Source organism: Zosterops lateralis (genome assembly GCF_965231275.1).
Source record: "Zosterops lateralis genome assembly, chromosome: 3".
Lineage (NCBI taxonomy): Eukaryota > Metazoa > Chordata > Aves > Passeriformes > Zosteropidae > Zosterops > Zosterops lateralis.
In genome coordinates, this window is record NC_139764.1 from 79,649,024 (window position 1) to 79,670,070 (window position 21,047).

General features: G+C 37.6%; 1 protein-coding gene across 1 annotated transcript in view; it reads left to right on the forward strand.

Moving 5' to 3' along the window:
* Positions 1–21,047, forward strand: part of UBE3D (ubiquitin protein ligase E3D) — a 78,147-nt gene that overhangs the window by 19,296 nt on the left and 37,804 nt on the right. Inside the window, exon 8 of the mRNA XM_083858520.1 lies at positions 25–194. Coding sequence (XP_083714646.1) covers positions 25–194 — 170 coding nt within the window. The remainder of the gene's footprint in view (positions 1–24; positions 195–21,047) is intronic.

The following is a 21,047-nucleotide window of genomic DNA, read 5'->3' on the forward strand; positions in this document are numbered from 1 at the left end:
AACTAAATTATTTTTCATTTATAGATATGGCTTTTAAATTCTGACACATTGCTGATAGAGTCTTCAGGAAGTTCCTCCTCCCACAATGATTTTACACTGTTTGGAGATATCCTCACACCTAGCTCTGGACCAATGGGAACCTGGAATGCTGTCAAAGTCCTTTACCAGCCATGCATTCAATGCAGAAATAAGGAGTAAGTAAAACCTTTTTTGAACCCAGATTCTGGTATTCAGTGTGCTTTGCATTAGTATTTCTTTCATGTTCTTTGGACAGTTTGTTAATCTCAGATATAAACGTCTTTGCATATTTCTTAAAATATTTTTTTAAGCAAAATGCCAGAGGAGTGATACTTGGTTTCTGTTACAGCCAGAGAGAATCTGGTTGTTAGATTGCATTGTAATATTAAAATATAGACCAAAGAGTTTTGTTGTTTCTAAGGGCACATATTGATAACTTAGGTATTAGTGTGTTTAAATTTAATTTGCTTTCAGCCCAGTGGTGATGTTATTTCAAAAAGAAGCAGGGCCTTGAGAGAAGGGAAAAGAGAGGAGGTGAGGAAGGTACAGTGTCATAAAAAGGTTTTTCTGAGATATGTCTGAGTGCACTGGAACCCTCATGAAGGAAACATTTGATTTCAGCAAGCTTTGAGTTTGACATTATGAAAAATACACACTGCCTAGTATGTTAAAGCCTTTATCTGTTGGAGAGCAAAGATAAGAGCATGTTGATTAAGCATGAGTGGCTTCAATCTTTGCAGGTGATGAAGTATGATTTAAGCATAATTTACTGCTTTCTTTGTGCAGTGATAGAAAAGAAAGCATTGATTTTGTGTAGGCCACACTTAAATAGTGATTTGTTGTTGTTTTTTCTTTAAACTTTGGAAACTAGGTGAAAGATTTAAATCAGTATGGATGAAGACTTTCACTCCAGACTCAGTCAATACACAAATAATTTATAGCCCAAGACCTCATAAAAGTACAACAGAAATGTTTTCTCAGACAAGCAAACGTGTATATGAATTTAATATTTTTGTAGGAGAAACATACACCTTACAGGAATGTGTGATTCATGATAGTGTATTTATCCTGGATGTTGCCAAGTGTATTCTTTTCATATTTCAAGCAGATGCAATATTGAATAGCAGAAACAAACTCTGATGAATGGAGAGAATGCAAAATGTTAATATTTAGAGAAAAGGTTATTCTACATTGTTAATGCTAGTCATGTAAGAGAAAAAAAATAGCTTTATTCATGTAATAGCTTCAGAAGATGGGTTTGGAGAACCTTTATGACCTAAACATTATTTAGGGTTCCAAAATGCATGCAAAAGTACTATCATTTGAACTGCTTATTCTGAGAACGAGAGATGTTTTGTGAGAATCTGTCTAAAATGGAAGATATTTCACTTACTACTCTTACGTCTTACAGAAGTGTAACTTATAGTTTTGCTTTTCAAGTTTCATTTCTTTATCACTGAGAAAACTTAATTTTCTTAACACATGTTCATCTACTCTGGCATGTTATTGAGATAAAAGTCATCTACTTAGTCATTTTCCTAGCATTCACAAGTGCTCTTCTTGAATGGAGTTCTCAGCAGCAGTATTTTAGTGTGAGATTATATTTAGTTCTATTTCCACAGATAGACTTGTGAGAAATCACTTTTTTTCAAGTTTTTTTTCTGCTCCACTACTTTGTATTTATCTTTGGGATTTTGTAGTGAGCATAAGGAACAACTGAGGTTTTAGTTCTTCTCTGACAGTAATTAGTAATTTCTCTATCCAGTTCCTGGACAAGTGAAATAATGGAAGATAAGAATGGAGGATTCTTTTTAAACTTCAGAAACCAAATTGTTGGTTTAGTATTGTTTTTTGCATTTTTATATTCTAGGAAGAGCAGTAAAAAGGACATTGGCACTTCAGTCTATTTCCACTAATTCTGGCCTCAGGTACCACCTGAATCTGTAAAATCAGACTGAAATATTTCTATATTGAACGGGAATGTAAGACACAACATAAGCGAAAATATAAGACCCAGTATAACTTATTTGATTTGGTGCGTTTGCATTTAGAACTCTAATATTATTTCAAGCATTCTGAACAAAGTGTCTGATTTCTTAATTAGTACAAGTTCCAAAACTTTCAGATGCCCATATTCTGATAAAATTTATAGCACTTGCCTTGCTTGCTTCTGCGCATACACCTGCCTTTGGAATAATGGAAAGGTTTCAGAGCCCATGGCCTGTTTCCCATAAGAGGGGAATAACCAAGGACACCTCCAGAGTAGAAAGGAATTAACAGGAAGTCTGCATGTGACCTAAACCCCAGCAGATCCCAGTAGCTGCAAGGGATAGTTGTGCACTCTGGCATCCTGTTTTATGTCCGAAGGCCTCTTCAGTTGCTATGAGTCCCTGGGTACACTTGGGTTTTGTCCAATTTTGGCAGGGCCAGAATCTGGTCTGTGTGACAGGAGGGGAAGCACCTTTCTTACTTGTGGATGCTGCAGAGTCTTTGCTGGTTAGCTGGACTGGAGGCTAAAAGAGATTAAAGTTAACTAGAAGTAAAAGTATTGTTTTTAATATCTAAATATAATAACGTAATCACATATTTGTAAAACATGGGTGAAGAAATGAAACAAAATCTGTACTTAGTCTATGTATACGAGCATAAATCTGCTTACTGTGAGATAAGCTCACAGTTCCATTTTAGCAAGTGAGGTCTTGGGCTTTGTGAAATTCTCCCTTGGCAAACGCTGCTGCTAAAGAGAGTCTGACTGATATTGCCTAATAATTCACAATCAGGCACCCTTTCTTGGAGATGCACTTGAATATTTTTCTTGAGGGGAATGTAGTAGCTTTTGAATGTGATCTTCATTTTGAGCTTTTGGGGTGTCAGAAGAAATTTATTGTCTCACTTGAAAACTCATTTTATCCCTCTTTTATTCAGAGCTCAGTTTTACAATTCTTTGTAATTAACTTAATGCTTATTTCTCTTCCTTGGATACAGAAGTGGTTTTCCCGTTAAACTAGGAATTATGTCCTGTGAACAACACTGCTTCAGTGAGCAACAGAGCTCCCTTTCCTCCAGTAAAATCACTGGCATATCTATCACTGGACCTACATTCAGTATTGCTCTAAATGTTAATAATGCAAAGGAAACAAACATTCAAGTAGGATAAATGTCCATGGTTCATTACTGGCTGCTGAGTGGTAATTACCCATTTGGAGTGATCGCTGTTTAGGGGTGGCTGATCCTGAAGCCTTTTCTCACAAAGCTGTGGTCTGACTTAGCCTGAGTGTTGCTGTTTAGGTAATTACCCATTTTGTGGCATCAACAATATGCTGATTTCATGTCAAATTTGTTGATCTGTGTTGACCATCAGCTCCTTTCCATGTAGATTGCAGTCTAATAAGCAGCCTTCCTCTTTGTTTTTGTGCAGGTGTCCTTTATCAAATTACATCCTAATTTTGTTCAGAATTTTTTTCTTTCTTGTTTGTGGCTGTTTTTGTTCCCAACCTGTGTTCTGTCGATGGCCCTTGTTGTCTGTGGAAGGAAAAAGCATCTCTCTTCTTCCAGTCTCTGGGAAGCTGACTGACATATGGGATAGGAACCAACTGTGAACATGTCATGTGGAGCCTCTCTCCGTATACCTTTATTTTGGCAAGGAATTCTTAACAGTTGTGCTCTGGGTATTCTCTGTATATTAGGCTGCTTTGCTTGAGGACATTAAATAACTTTAAAGGCATCGTGAAGTTTAAATAGGGTTAAGTATATCCAGAGATGCTATTTTTGTAGTTCTTGTAATTTCTCCTTAGAGCTCTATAGCTCTGATCTTCCTGAGGGTAGGCTTCAAATGTTGTAGTGATTTGTATCTTACCCCTTCAGCAGTGAAACAGGGCAGGGTGTGTTATGTGTGATAACAGAAGTTCTGGATAAGTCTGTCTGCAGTTAGGCTTTTAGCCCTTGGAGGAGCTTAATGACAATTCTTCTACAGCAAATTAGTTGAAACTGCATGAAAAAAGTATCTTATACATGTGTTTGAGTTCCATTAGAGGATACCTCCTGCATTTTCTTCTACATCCTTTATGGATCATGTGCTTGTGATTATGTTGAGTCCCTCCACTTTTGTCTCCACAAGGCTACTTTTCTCCACCTACAAATCTGCTGTGCAGACAGAAGAGGTCTTCCTTTCAAGTAGCAGGTTCTTGGCAAATAACACCTTATGCAAACAGCCTTAGCTGCTGGGAGTGATAATAGTAAATACTGCTAAAGTGAGAGTGTTGTAAAAATGTATGAAGAAAATTGAAAATGCGGTTACATGGCAATTTGACCATAACTTGATCTCAGAAAATATATGTGAAGGTACAGGGGGAGGAAAATTGCACTTCTCCCTTTAGAGTAGAGTGCTAGGCAAAGCTTTGTCAAAAGGTCGTTGATAGCTTTTCATATCTCATATGCATCTAGAGTCTCTCTGAATAGTTTACAGCTTTTGCAGAAATCTTTTCCTGTGTAAAAATTTGCTGCTTATAATTTGGGACTTGAAAAATTACTTCCAGAAATTGTTCATTTTATTAGCTTTTGAGGGACAGGAAAACTGAGTTTGTGGCTGAAAACCTGGAGGGTTTGAGTCCTAGTGCTTTTATTACAGTCCATATATAGTCAGCTGTTTATGAAGTTGTTATTGGTGTATTCCAGAATGTTGTTTATTTCTCCCAAGAATGGCTTTTATTCTGTACATGACTCTAGAGTAATTCACTTCTCATAAAAACATCAAACTGTGTCCTAGTTCACTGATTTTTTGAACATCTGAGATTTTCATAGTTTTTCAGTGACTCTTGCCTGTAGAAAACACATGGGATCACACAGATCAATAATTGATTGACGGAGGAGTGACCAGTGTTTCTCTGGTTTGTGCTCTCTGTAAGCTGTAAGAGAGAGCTTTTAATCATTCCACTCTCTGTCTGGTGTGATTGTAAATGAAACATGAAGGATCTGGCTTGTCTCAGGTTGTTTTTTTTGTTTGTTTGTTTGTTTGTTTTTCCCTTCTTGAATTATTTCATTGGTATCAAGCCGTGAGAACTGACACCATGGGTGGGATGAGTTGCCTTAGAAGAGATGATAGAACAGTCAGGCAAAAATTTTTAAAAGGTACAGTCTGATGCCAGTCGGGGTTTAGGACAGGAAGGAAAAGAATACTTCTCAGAGTTTGATAGACATGTGCAAGCTATAAGCCTCATGAAATTTGAATGCTTAGGCAGCAGACTGTTCTTCAGTACTGGTAACATCCTTTCCCACCTCTGGGAAAAAGTATACACAACTTTTAAGTATAACTTTCAGGAGAAATATCCTGACTGTCTTGTTTCTTGAAATACACCTGCCATGGGCAGTAGCCTTTTATGGTAGTTACTTAGGAACTTAGTTCTTGCTCCTAAACACAGATCTAATGTATCTTTCCACTCTTTGGAGCAGTTGTATTTTTGGTATCTAATCTTTGCTATTTAAAATGGTCTTAGACATACTAATTGAAGTAGAGAAAACTGTTGGAATAAACTTTTTGTCTACTGAATAAATTCTCATATTTTTGCTCAAAAATTTTGCTCATTTTATCATTCCAGCTGAGCTTTTTGCTTAGGTTGCCTTTTTCTGTTGTTCATCTTTTGAAATTTCACGTTGACATCAGAGGAGGAAGGATTCTGAGTGGTTTTTAAAAGGGGATTTGGAATCTCAGGTCATTTATCCATTTGTTGATAATCTGGCAGATAGCCTGCCTTTCTTCTCGTGTATTGTGAAAGATGCTGTTGAATTAGTACTTGTCTTACAGGGTACTGCTTTTGTTCTCTGCATTAAAAGTGTTAAATGCTATTTACAGAATAATTGGCAATGTAAAAATATGAAATTGACTGTAAGGGCTATTGCTTCACTACTTCTTATGGTCTATTTTTTAAGAGAAAAAATAGATAAATATTCCTTTAAGATCTCTGATCACAAATATGTTTTTGAATCTGGATTTGCGATTCTGTAATATGGTAAAACAAAAAAAAAAATTCAGGCTTATACTTCTTTTCCATATTCTTCATATTTATTTGTGAAACACTGCAATTCAGGTAAGCACAATTTTGGTGGTTTTCATGTGTCTTTGGCTCATCTTGCTGTAGTTCAGCTCTTTGAGGAATCTTAGGATTAGTAAGAAGAGAAATGTCAAGTTGGGTGGCAAAAAATTGTGAATTAAAAGCAGCAAGACTATCTGAAACTAATTTAAAATGTGTTGTCAGAAACAACTGCATTGCCGGGTAGTTAATAACACTTAGAATATAGGATAGGAATATAAGAAATGCCGTGCTGGTCAGAGCACTTCAGCACGTAGTTTTGTATTGGCCCTCCAACATCCAGAAATGTTCTTCAGAATAGTGTATGAGCACTTGCTTGTCGTGCTCAGCTCTGTAGTTGTATTAAGGATGTCAGAGGATACAGCCCTGCCTATTTCCTTTACTGTCTGTTCTTTCATCTTTTGATCATCTGTTTGAATAAATACTTTTTGGCTTTCTGGTGCTTTCTGCCTCCACAATCAAGTGACAAGTTCCAGAAGTTCACTACTGATGTGTAGTACTGTACTCTTTTAACCTCCCACAAAATAATGTCCTGCTAAATTTTGGGTGGGGATTAGCAAACCACAAGTGAGAATTCCCACCAGCTAAATGGACATGGGGATCCTAACCTACAGCATGCAGTGTTCTTGCTGATTACAATGAGGGGCTAGACTTACTTGCTGGAAGGAAATCAATGTCACATTTACTCAAGTCCTCCTATGTATATGTGTATCTCTCATTTTGCTTTCCTTGTAACTCGGCTTTTTTTAAAGGCAGGTAGCCTAAATAAGATAGTGCTGATCCATTGAAGATAATTCTATAATCATACATCAAACATAGCAGATTTCCACTTGGATGCTTGCAGTTTGTTTCTCACAGACTCATAAAGACTGTTGGGTTCGCTTGGGAGCTGTAAGTACTCAACTCCTGTAATGCCTTTAAAATGACAGGATCTATTTGAGCAGGCAGGAATCAAATAATGACCCAAGAGTGAAAAAGCAAATCTTATAAAAGTTTATTGGACAGAAGGCTGACATGAACTCTTTAAACCTCAAAACTTGATTTATTTATTGGATTTTAGGATCTTGACCTGTTTTAAATTAATTAACATTTGTTGTTTCTGATGTATTTCTCCATGACATGCTGTGTAAACTAACAATACTTAATTATTTAAACTGCCAGTTTACTTGAAATATTTTTAAATTGGTAATGCTGAAGCAAATTGGGAGTGTATGACTTGAGACCAAAGAAGAAAGGCTTAGGCTTATTTATAAAATTGGTCAGGATACTTCCATTTTTGTGTGTGGAGCAACAATGAGATATTGCTGCTGGTTGCCTGTTTTGAGTGCTGTAGCATCAAAACAGAACAATCAATTCTTATGCTGGCTCCTCTGAATACTGGTCTTAAGCTATAAATTAAATTATTTGTATAACTAATAAGCATAATAAGTGATACCTATCACAGAATCACAGAGTGGGTGGGGTTGGAAGGCACCACTGTGGGGCCATCTGCTTCAACCTCCCTGCTCAAGCAGGGTCATCCTAGAGCATATGGCACAGAATTGAATCCAGATGGTTCTTGAATATCTCCAGTGAGGCCGACTCCACAACTGCTCTGGGCAATGTGTTCCAGTACTCAGTAACCTACACAGTAAAAATAGTTCTTCCTCATATTTAGGTAGAACTTCCTGTGCTTCAGTTTCTGCCCATTGCTTCTTTCCCTGTTGCTCAGCACCACTGAGAAGGAGCTGGCTCCAGCCTCTGACCCCCTCTCTTTAGATACTGATAGATATTGATGAGGTCCCCTCTCAGTTGTCTTTTCTCCAGACTGAACAGGCCCAGCTCTCTGTGCCTGTCCTCATAAGAGAGATGCTCCAGTCACATCATTGACTTTGTTCTCCACTGGACCTGTTCTAGGAGCTCCATGTCTCTCTTGTACTGGGAAGTCCAGAATTGGACTCCAGATGTGGCCTCACCAAAGCTGTGTAGAGGGGCAGGATCATCTCCCTTGACCTGTTGACTATGCTGTTCCTAATGCACCCCAGTATACCACTGGCCGTCTTGGCCACAAGGGACAACTGGCTCATGGACAACTTGTTGTCCACTAGGACCCAGTCCATCTCCCAGCAAGTCAGTCCCTAACCTGTAGTAGAGCCAGGGATTACTCTTCCCCAGATGCAGGACTCTGCACTTGCCGTTGTTGAATTTCACAAGGTTCTTCTCTGCCCCTCTCTCCAGCCTGCTGAGGTCCTTCTGAAGGGCTGCAGAGCCCTCTGGGGTATCAGCCACTCACTCCAGCTTTGTGTCATCAGCAAACTTGCTGAAGAGGCCTCTGCCCCTCCATCCAAGTCATGGAAGAATAAGTTAAACAATACTGGGCCCCCACCGAACCCTGGGGGACATCACTAGTGACAGGCCTCCAGCTAGACCCTGTGCCACTGATCCCAACCGTCTGGGATCTGCCATTCATTCAGTTCTCAATCCACTTCAACGTATGTGGGCATGAATGTTTGAAGAAGATGTGGAGATCTGACTGGAAAGCTGGGAAGGGTTGTTCCAGGGAATAAAATTATGCACAATTTTAAAGCTTTAGCTAAGTAATTTCCAAAAGACTGGACTGTTAGATCTACTCAAAAATGAGATGTTGGATTGACCATGCCTATTTTTCCACTGTGTTATGGCTGTGAGAGTAGCAGCCCAATACTGTTCTTGCAGGGAGGTAAGTGTTTTAGCTTTAAATGTCTAGTTTAGTTTTCTACCTCTGTCACTCACCTGCCAAAAGACTTTCAAATTCACCTTCAACATATCTCTTTTTCTCTCTGGAAGCAATTTGGAGTGACATCTGTTAGGCCCCAAAAACTTGCTTGACAAGACTCTTAAAAGGGCTTACAGTTTTTTATGTACTCTGACTTAGATGCACGGGAAGAATACTGACAAGATATTCTGAAGAGGTCAAGACAGTAAAAAAAAAATTACTGGCAACTTTGAAAAATCAGAGAACTTTGACAAAAGTTTAGAGCAGCATTCAATTAGCATAAAAGTAACTTCTCAAAGCATTAAGTTAGCAAACTCCAATCCCATCTAATTTTAAGTTAATCAACACTATGAGAAGGAATTAGTAGAAGAAAGAGAAAGACAGAAAGGTACAGAAAAGAACGAGTATATCTACCACTCCTGGTTCCAGCAGTGTTCAGCTGATAGAAATTTCAAGAAGAGGTAGGGTCAAGATGTTCTCACTGCATGTCTTGGCTCAGACACTCTTTGGCTTTCCTGTCTCCCCTAGGTGGGACTTCTGGTCATCTGGCCACTCTGGGGCTAGAATGGAGCTCTGGAGGCACGTGTGGAGCATTGCCTCTGGTGTGCCAGGGATTGGCAGCCTCTGCAGGGCTGGGATAGAGGCCTGGCAGTGAGTAGGGCAGGGCATCACCTCATGAAAGGCAAGACCTAACCTGCCCCTTCCCACACAAACGTGCACCTGAAATGTTTTGGGCCAGCAGTCCTCTCAGTCTCAGAACATCTTTGCATAGAGAGCCACACTGGTACCACAGTCTTGATTGGACTGTTATTTTCGACCATTTGTTAATTTTCAAGTGTGGTTGTATTTCTTTGCCTATGGTGTGTTCTCCTATATCCGAAGTCTATTCTAATTAACTTTATATACAAAAGGTTTATAGCTGTCTTGTTTTCATCTATTGCATCTCCTGTTTAAACAAGATCATCTACTCAAAGACTTCTCATTGAGCTGGAGTCTGTAACACAGTTTTTCCATGCCTACTTCAGTGCCTTTTATCAAAATTTTGTTTTAGTCTGTCTGTAACATCAATTCCTGCATCAGCATTGGCTTGGTTTAAATGTAGATTTAAGTCTTCAATCTAAATCTCCTCTCTATTCCTTTTCTCTTCTGCTCTTGCTCATGTCCAGAACTCAGCTGCCAGGCTGCATGCCTCCCTTATTCTGTATCTTGTGCTTCTAAGCTGAAACTTACCTTTCCCTTTTTCTTGACCCATGAAATTTTAAGAAAGCTCATAAAACTAAAGAGCCAAACCAATCTGCAATGACTGATCTCACCGTGTCAAGGTATTTGTGTGTGGTGCAGCTCCCACAGTGCTCTCACCAGGTTGGTGTCCAGCCTTGTGTGATTCCTCCTGCTGTGCCTTGTGTCTGCAGCCAGACAGCAGGACTCTGGACAGCTCTGCCTAAGAGCTGCCAAGGGCTTCATCAGCATCAGCCAGGATTAAACAGGCACTGTTAAATCTCTGCTGTAGTGGAAGGGGGAAAACTTCAGAATAGTTGAAAGGGAAAATTTGGGAAATAGCTCTAAGGAGAGGAGGTGTTAAAACTAGGGACAGTTTTGGGAAGGATGGAGGAGTTATTTATGGAAGAGTATTTCCCTGTGCATAGGAAAACTGACAGACATGTGAGGACACATACTGGCAGAGGACATGGAAAAGAGGCTTGTGGAAAGTTGAGTCTTTCCAAATATGCAGTTGATCTGCTGTGAGTTTCCAAAGTGAGCCGTAGGATGTAGTAAAATATGTAAAAAAAATCTATACTGGTTTAGGATTTTGACTTAGCTTGAAGTTTATTTTTAGGAGAGGAAGCTGTGCTCTTGACTGCTGGTTTTATTTATTTAGGATTTAATTGCTTGTTAAATTTGACTTCTAGCCACATCTGATACTTCAGTTTTGTGCTACCTGCATATAGAGCAAGCTTCTGTACAATTTTTGCAAGAGGTATAATTTTTTTCTGGAGAGGGAAAATGGTGATAAAAATAAACTCTTCTATTAAAATTGTGGTTTCAGTGTGAAAAGGAAAATATAACATATATGAAATTCTAACTTTAGTCATTATGCTTTTGTTTGGCAATGGTTTAGATTGAATAAATAGAAAGAATAAATTTTGCTGTCAGCAGATTCAGGATCAACCGCTTCTATTATTTGTGGTGTTCTTTGCCTTGCTGCGGGTAATTACATCTTGAAATACTGAATTTCCTTCTTTTCTGAAGTCAGTACATCAGGAAAAAAAACAACTTCAAAGCATCAAGCTGAGAGGTTTTTGTGAATAGTGATTACAGCATTTTTTTTGTACAGCAGGGTAACTTCTCCCTTTGGATTCAGACATAATGTTCTGGAGTGCCTGGTATTTGTGAATATTTCTATATGGAATATCAACAGTGCTGTGGAAGAGATTTAATTTTACCCAAAGGTTTAAAAATCAGAGGCCAGAAAACATTTTCGTCTTTATATTGTTCTGAAAATCCATTTCAACTTCAGAAATGGCCCCCTGCTTGGTATAATGGGACTTAAAAAGGGAATTAAAGTTTATGGAGCATGTATAAATCTTCATGTGGCACAGCTGGTAGGAATAATGTCCGTGAGAACGCTCAGGCAAGTGCTTTATACTGTGGCTAGGGAACTTAGAGCTTTACCCCTGTACAGGATAACAGCAGTGCCATCTCATCATACAGACCATTGGTTTATTCAACTTTGATTTAATTTGGTTTTTTTTAGTTAAATAATTTCTCTGCCATTTGCCTGGTTTGCTGTGCTGACAAAACAAGTGTCACTATTTGTGGCTATTCTACAGCCCTGAATGCACACCTCTTTCAATACTGTTAGGGCAGGGTATCAAAGACACCATCCCTCTGCTACAGTGACAGTGTTGAGGCTGCTGGCTGATGTGACAGTGGAAGTGAGCTCATATTAGGGCTATATTTTCTATGTAGTGCTTCATTCCCATGGTTTGTGGTTAGAGCCTTTCCTGGGGACTCTGGTGTGACCATTAGTAACAAGGCAAGGGGATACCCATTGCTAACTGGGTTTGCTGCCACCTCCCTGCCACTCTCCCTGCACGGCCCAGATGGAAAACTCAGTCTTGCAGAAGCCAACCCATCTTTTCAGTCATGGTCTTAGGTGAGGATACTGCACCAACTGTTTGTCTTGCTTTTGTAGCACAGGCATCTGAGCCACTTGACAGTCAAGTCCTCAGCTGCTGCAGTTTAGAGCATATGGTTGAAAGTAAATTGTTACCAATTTTGGATGGCTTAAAAACACTTTCCTAAACCATGGCAGTTTAGGAAATGAGTGATGAGCTGTTCAGGTGTCCAGGCAGGGTCAACTGCTGAGACCAGTCGCTTCATCAACTGTCTCACCTCTGCTCATCCATCAGGTCACTGAGTACTAAAATTGAGTAGTGCAAATACCTCACAGTGCACAGAAATAGCAGGTTACACCAGCTTTACAGCATTTAAGTATTGGCTCTGAATGTCTTCTTTTTTTTCACCTGTAACTGCCTTACTTAATAAACCTATGCTGATTTATCATAATTGCATGTATCAATCCATTTCTAATGACTAGATGCATGAATTTCAACAGTCCCTTCCCTAAAGCCACATTAGTCAGTATAAGCTCAGACTGATACGTAGAACAATTTTTTTTTTTTCCAAATGCATAAGGAAGTGTAAAAAATTTATGATGTTGCTTTAATAAGGCCCACTGAGATTTGGGATTATATATCTAAACCCTTATTGAAGACAAAAACTTTCCTATATTTAGTCATGCAGAGCAAAACTGCTCTTCAGACAGCACTTTAAAAATGAAGAGAATTTGATAAACATAGAATTGAAATCATAGAGAAAGGTATGAGGGATCTTCCCTCTGAATTTCATTAACTGCAAAGCCACAGTTACTATTAACAAATACAAAATGTAAATTGGAGTGGCAGCAGTTCTTGAATTTTAAGGCCATTTCACTCTACTAGGAACCAGCAGTGGAAATCTTTAGCATTGTTAGAAGAAAACTACTTGCAATACTGAAGAAAAAGCAGAAGATGGAAGATAGATCTCATTCCTTAGCAGGAGGATTAATTCTCCTGTACAGTTAATCTGCTTTCTTAGTCTCACTCTTCAGCACCCAAATCTCTATTCTTTCTCTAAGAGGTAATTTTTACTCAGGTATGCCACTGTTGGGGCCTCAGTTTAGCATCCCTCTACTTCCTTCTCCTGGGAAACTCTAGAAGGAAAATTAAGTGGAATGTATTTCACGAGATATTTTATGTTCAACTCTCTCTTTTTTTCTTTGAGTAGTTAGGAAATTAATCTGTTTCCACAGGCTTAGAAATTAAAAATCTAATGTAATATTAGGCCATTTAATTAAATTATAAAAATTGAACCTCATATTTCTAGGAAGGATATTTTATAGGAGGCCACAGTGTGGTTGGCAGAAAGTTTTAAGTTCCATAATTTCAAAGCACCAGAGTTGCTGTAGATATTTTCACTCCTTTTGTAAACCTGAGCAATCTGTCTATCCAGAAACTTAAGTACATTCTTTGTCTCTCTCAAGAGACTAGGCATTCTCCTTTTGTAAGGGTTATAGATCAATAAATACGTACATTATTCCATTCAGCCTTCCTTTGAGTAAATTTCTGCTATTCTAATTTTCAGTGTTTGCTGTGAAAGTATTTAGATTCACAGACAGTCCATACAGGGCAGTCTACAGGTAACTGAGCTGCACAGTCCCAGAAAACCTTGAAGAAAAAATGAAAGCCTGAATGTGGCTGGGGATGGTATTGCTGTTTTTACAAGCAGTGACACTGAGTGTTTTCTGACAGAATGCAAACAGATAGGTGTTCTAGATAATTGATTAAGCTACAGATGCTGGTCTTTAGGCAGCATCTGCATGTATTTTTACACTGTGTAGATCCAATAGGAATATGTAATCTCTCCTGTGCCCCAGATAACGATGTTTTGTTTCAATAAGTGATGGGAATATTGTCTTGGAATGTCCTTGAATTCACCTTGCTTAATGTAGAATGATTTAGTCAGGATAAAAAGTTCTGCTTTTAAGGATGCAGAGTTAGTAAATCTTGAAATCTAATGAAACACCAAACGATTATTGTCCATCTCTTGAATTGTTTTGCTATTATGGGGTCTTCTTTTGCTTTTTCTGCAGCATCTGTGAAATTTGAGATTTTGTTAAGAATGAGTATTGCAGTTGGTTGCTGCTCTGTAGATATTTCAATCAGAGTTATCAGTTTGGAAATCATCTGGTAGCTGTTTTGGGCAAGCAAACCAGGTATTTTTGGACTGACTTCAGTATTGTCACGGTGAATGAAAGACTTCAGACAAATGAAACTAGAAAACAAGTCAATCACAGATGAAACTAGGAGCTTAAATAACTCAAAATAATTCTTGACACTGTGTTTGTGATGCTTGGAATTATTATAAGAGATCAAGAATAGTAGTTACATTTTTTTTAAATCTTGAACATTGTATACTAATTTATTTTGAAATAGATATACTGATAAAATTCCTTGCTAAGGTACTGCAGCTTGGATCACTGCTCCTGTTTTCATTATGAGAACTTCTACTTCTCTTTGAAAGCTGAATTATCTTTACAGTATCCAGCTTCATTTTTTTATCCCCTTGCTCTTAGAATAATTTGCTCACTTGAGAAGTGATTGAGTGAACTGAAGTGAATTAAAGGCCATTTCAAATTACATAGATCTTAAGCATCTGACCCTCAATGGGTCTGGGCATATTGCTCATGAATTTTTTGGAACCTTTTGTACTGAACTAGTTTCAAAAATTTAATTCTTGTATTTGGTCTGCCTTGCCACTGTTTAGAATGATGGGTTTGGATTTTTTGATTGCCTCAGCCTTCCACATTTTACATGGTGAAAAATAATTCTCAGATACTGGACATAGCATTTGTACACAGAGAAATTTTCTGTGAAGTGAAGGGCCTTTGTATTTGTGATAGGATACCTGACACCACGTCTTTTATGTTCACTAATATAACACCTCATTTTGGTGATTTTTAAATAAAGATTATTTTAATCTTTAAATAAAGATTATACATATCTCCATGGAGAGATGTAAAGGCACTTTCAGGAGAGTAGTGTTATCGATAACATCTCGGCATTCAAAAGTTTAGACATGCCAATATTTTTGGAAAAGACATTTAAGTCTTCCTCCTGAGTCTCCTATTTTATGATTGGAGTTTCCAACCTTGAGAGGGGAAAGAGGGAGAAACGAGTCTGTAAAAGCATTCCTGTGTGAGAGTTTGGTGGAAGTGTAGCCCAGGACAAAGCAGAGATATTTTGAGTTTTCTCTGGTCCTTCTACCTAGTGTCATGATGCCTGGATGGGCTGAGACAGCCTGTTGTCTCAGCCTTCAGGTGGGAAACTTGGTGGCACACAGGGAATGCTGGCTAATGTGCAGACAGTGAGGAGAAGGTGCTCTTCATTTAGTGACCTGTCACTAGAGTCCCTTGATAAGATTCTATAAGTTCTTGAGGTTGGTGTATGGAAAAAATACACTGAGGCAAATACACTTTTTTTCTCTCTGGGAAAATGAAGTGTTTGTGACAGTACTTGGACTTGGTAGTGTTAGGGTTACAGCTGTACTGTATGATCTTAGAGGTCTTTCTCAATCTAAATGATTCTGTGATTTTATATTTTCTGCCTGTTTTGCCAGTTACCTCTACCCTCCCTCTCCAGCCCTGACTTTTAAGCACATTTGCTTTATTTGGACAATTTTGGAGATAAACCATCTGGATTTTATTTTCCCCACAATATCTGTAAAGCAAGTGTTCATCTAGGGGAATACATTGTTAATGCCCCTGATGAAAGAAACTATAGGTTGATAAGGACAGTTGCAAGAGTCCCATGAGCAGGCTACCCTAAAATTGAATGGATCTTTTAAGGGTGAGCTGTCTGGAAATTACTTCGCATTTACTAGAGTAACTATATTGATGTCAGCAGATGCCCTGAAGGAGCTTTTACACAGTATTTTGTTTTTCTACAGCTCTGCTACGCATTTGTACCCTTCAGGAAATGAATGTTCTAATAGAAGAGGGATACATGCATTTGCCAGAGCAAGTGGCCTTTATATACCCTTATACACATATCCAAAGTGTTGAAAGGTTTTAAAAAAAAAAAAGAAAGAAAGAAATATAACCTGAGAATTCAAGTACTTGGTTCATACATGCTGGGAATAGAGGCTTTTTAGTTTGATGGTGTTACTGCTCACATTTGATATTCCCTGCAAGTAAGATGGCACCAGTCAGGCTGTTAGTGTAGGTTAGCACACCGCTGTGTCCTCTGCATCCATCCCAAGCACAGTAGTCTACAGTTATTGTCATACATCAGGGAAGTTATGAGCCATCTGTTCTAATTTAGTGCAAGATGCATCCAGGAAGGAATCAAGAGGTGCTTAAGGTGAAGAAAAGTATTTTAAGAAGCATTCAAAGCTATCCCTTCATTCTAAGTTGTATAGGCATATTCAAGAAAATTGCATTGTAGAGTCATAGTACTACTGTTGCTACTGCTGTCTTCCACTATGGTGAATTATTAGCAGTGATCTGGCTGCAGGAATCTGATTTTTATTGTTTTCAGAAAAGTGACTAATTCTTTCCACCTGGGATGCAGTAAGACATGAAAAAAAAATGCAGCTTAAAGCCTTAACATAATCATGAAGGCAAAGAAGCTTATTCTAAAGCATTGGCCATGCAGTTTTTATGAGAGTAATTTGCTTCTCCTTTTAGTAGGACCACATTGCTTTGCTGCTGGGAAGTCAGCAATTGTATTGTACTTTGAAGCTTCACCAGCAATTCTGCATAGTGTGGATGTTGAAGAGTAGTCACAGCAGACTGTAGGCAATGCTCAGCAAGAGCTAAACTCCTATGCTTTTCTTGGTTTTGTAGGAAAACTAAATTAATGTAGATTACATAGGATTTTTTAAAAAGTAGTTTCAATATATATATATTGTGACAGAATTCACTGTCCATGTTTTTTTACATGTTTGATATCACATGCCCAGCAGTAGCTGTTTTCTCCATGAGCTTGTATCCTCCAGTCAGATGCTCTAAAAAACATCACTGTAACTGATGAAAGTTTGCAGCAGTTTTCTGCTTTTACAGGTTTAGTTTTTGCAGTAAGCTGTTGATCTTGTAGATGAATGAAGAAAGAATGCTTCTATCCATAGACAGTTGTTGCTATGGGTTGGCTCTTTGGATAGATCTGCTGCTGCTATACCTTTATGGGCTGTGGTTTTGATGGTAGAGCATATCCTGGGACATACCTGGCAGGTTTGGGATTTTATATCCAAGGCCAGTTTCCACAAAATTAAAATCGGTTTTCCTCTTCATTCTTTAATGAGCCTATTTCTGCTTATCTGGTGCTGAAACTAGATAAAGATGATAATGTCTTAGTTGTACGCACAGACCATTTGTACATAGTTTGAGTACTGTCAAGAATTTTAAATTTAGTACATTTGCAAGTGTTTGTGGTCCCACGTATCTAGGTGTCTCATTGAACATAAGTCTGCTTTAGAAATTGTTGCTTGATTTAGGTTTTCATACATTCATTTTAGATACTATGAATCTTCAACTTACAGGTTTTAGAATAGATGAACACCTGCTAATCCTTCTGTGATGCTTAAGCTTTATTTCAGTGATTCTTGCAGCTGAAATTCTGTTTTGTCTTCAACAGAGACTGTACAGTTGGTACTGTTTTGCAGTGGAATGAAAATATTTTATGGGTGATAAGAGTTTGCAGCTTAAAATTAATGCTTTTGAAATTGCATAGCAGCCAGATGGAGGAGGGAAGGCAATGTAGAAAAGCAGTTGGTGAACACCCAAAAATCTTTAGTCTGGAGAAGCATGTTGGGTATTAATTTGAAATTACATACTCCAAGGCGAAGTTACTCTTGGACAGGATTAAAATGTCAAGATGTATTGTCATGCAAAAAGTTGCAGTATGTTGAGATAGCTTTCAGAGGAATAATCTACTTGTAAACAACCTTGTCTGTCTTGGAACAGTATACTAACCCAGTTGCTTGGTTTTCTGATTTTGCCCTTTACCCTTGGAGAGAAAAAGAATTGAATTCTGTGGACTATTCAGAGGCTTTGTCCTGCAAATAATATTTCTTAATAAATATCCCAAAACTTACGTAGTTACATTTAAGTTAATATAGGGCAGTTGAGTCTACTAAAAATGTTGGTTGGCATAAAGCAAAAGAAAAATAATTTGGGCTTTGCTTTACAGTTTGAAATAGGCAGCTTTATTTCTGACTTCCCTTAAATAGCTTAAAATGATCAAAGCATGTCAAGAAGTTTTAAAATAGTGTCAAATGCATTAATAAAATTAATGTAGTCAAGATGCATATGTAGTTGTTTAATGCAAACAAAATTATTTAATCCACTGGTTTTTAATGTGCCTTTTAGCATGAGTTATTTAATCTATGCTATGTATTGGAGCTAGAAATGAGAAAACTGCATGTGGAGTATGGATTTTAAATCATAAAAGCATTCATCAGAGCAAATAGCATAATTTTAATTAAAGGACGCTTTGAAATATTACAAGACCAGTTGATACCTCTTATGTCAGCCCGTCTGAAAAATATTATGGCATTGGTACTCTGGTGAGGTTAAATTTGAATTTTCATTATGAGGCTTTCTTATTAGTATTAAATAACTTGCCCTTTTCAAATGGTGACACATTGAAAGTTCAAGAAGGACTTACATTTTGCAGGATAGGGTATTTTAAACGTGGTAAACTTTTTTTGCAGTGGATTTCTAACTAACTTCTTTTTGATTAGACTCCAGAACTGCATATTTTTTTCAATCAAATTAATTATTCAGAAAAAAAGCTGAGAGACTGTTAATAATGAGCATATCCTTCTATATGCCACTATTATGGTACTTTATAGAAATATATATATGTTAATATGATTGTTGTATATATAACTAATTATATATACTACATCTAAGTATATGTACTATATACTATGATGCACTTTAGTGTGAGGATTATATATCAGTAATTTTATAGAGAATGCTTTACAAGTAGTAATATTTAAGACTCTGTGAAAATACAGCAATTCAGTTAAATGAAATCTTGCCTCTATAGTGATTCACTGAAAAAGAAAATGTTTAAAACCTTCTGTGTTGACCACTGTAGTCCATTGGAAAAAATACAGAGGCATGTTCTCTGCCTTCTTACTTCCCTAAATATTTTGCTCTTCTCTTGCTCATTTCCTTTCAGGGACACCAGTGGGTTTAATCTCTGTTCTTACATTTTTTGTTTCTTATGAGAGATCTAATACCTATTGGTTTGGGATACCATGCAACTAGTAGAGATCCCAGGGAAAATTTGCTCAAAACCCTCACTTGTCACTCCCAGCTGCTGAGGATGAATAATGAATGGTAGAACACGACCACAGGTGTTTGTTTCAGGATGGAAGCAGTGATTCTAAAAGCAAGATTTTTCCAAAGGAATGTACTGTAGCCTGTGAAAGTACCACGCTTCTTAGTCATCCATATTATTTAAATTTTGGTAAGAGTTTAGTAGCTAAATAGCAGGCACTAATTTTTATGTCATTTTTAGATCACTGAAAGGATAATTAAAATTATAAATAACTTAGCCTTCTGGTACATTAAGTATATAGACACATCATCAACCATAATTAAGAATTGTTTTTAGATTAAATCATTTTTACAAATAGTTATTTAATTTAGCAGGTTTGTCCTTTAGTTCAGTAAAGTCACCTGTCATTTCTCTTGGAGCTGTAGATTGTGGAAAGGGCAGCTTTAACAACATTCAGTGAACTCTCAGATTCAGGGCTGAGCTTCTGTCAGCTTTTATATTGGATTCTTCGGCACAGGCTTGATTCATCAAAGCACTGAAGCTACAGTTAATATCCCCTTCAAGAGTTTCACGGCATTTGGAGCCTTAAATGCAGAGCATATTTACCTAGATTGTAACTAATAAAATCTAGTTAGTACATTGTCTCAGCAACACTGAGCAGAGCACTAAGAGCTTTTGCGTTTTCCAGTTTTGACCCATGTAGACTATCCTCAGTTAGTGTATTTATAGAAGTAGCCTGCTAAATCAGAGGTGATGATGGGAATGTGCTGGAAAGGAAAAAAGGGCTTATCTGTTCCTCTTCAAGAGCACACTTACTTTGTCTGTTGCTGAGACAGCTCAGTTGCATTTAATAGTAAATCTCATGCACGATCAAGGGAGATTACTGATAAATGTCTTTAGCACTGATGGAAGAGGCTTCTTTTGAAATAAATGCAATCTAGTCAGAAGTCTGGTCCAGTATTTCAAAATCTTTGAGAACCTTCATGAGTTTTTCTCGGGTTTAAAATACAAAGCTTTCTTTTGCTTCACTGATGTGCTGTGTATATTGCAGTCTTCCCTGAAGACTTACAATGCTGTGGGTGGGTTCTATGACCTGATGGATGACTGTGTTAGTTTACTAGTCCTTATGTCAAGAAATTATGAAATAAATGTATTTCATTATTTTGATGTCTTAAAACTTGCTTTTAAGAACACAGTTTTGAAATGTTATTCCAGCTTGTATGGACAATTCATTGGGATCAATTCCATAGTGAACAGTGGACACATACCATTCCCTTATGCTTGGTGATTCAAATGTAAAACGTTATCCAAAAACATCGTGGGCAATTATTTCTGCCAGAGAAATTACTGTCTTATTTCTAATCTTATCTGAGTAGTTGTTTTCAAGTTTTGCTCCTCTTTGCTTTGCTGATTTATTTTTATTTTTTTTAAAAAATCAAAGTTTTCCCGAATTTCATATTATCATCAACTAAACAACTTTGAAAATACCACTTCATTAAAAAAAATATTTTATATATATGATGAACTTTACTTTCCTAGCTGTATTTCTTTAACTGATTATGGGAATGTGACAATCATACCATGTTTTCAATTTCTCCTTCAAATGGCCAGTTCCTTAGAGAAAGCATTGAAAAGGACAAGGGAGAAGGTAGTCTCAGCTTGTCATCGTTATTTCTTACTTGTTTGGAATGCTCTGTTCTGACAGTTTAGCACATAGCACATAGTTGTTTTGCATCAGCATCTAGCCAAGTATCACCCCCTTGAGTAGAGTTTTACTTCTTCACTTTCTGTACTACTTCAGTTCAGTTCTGAATTGTA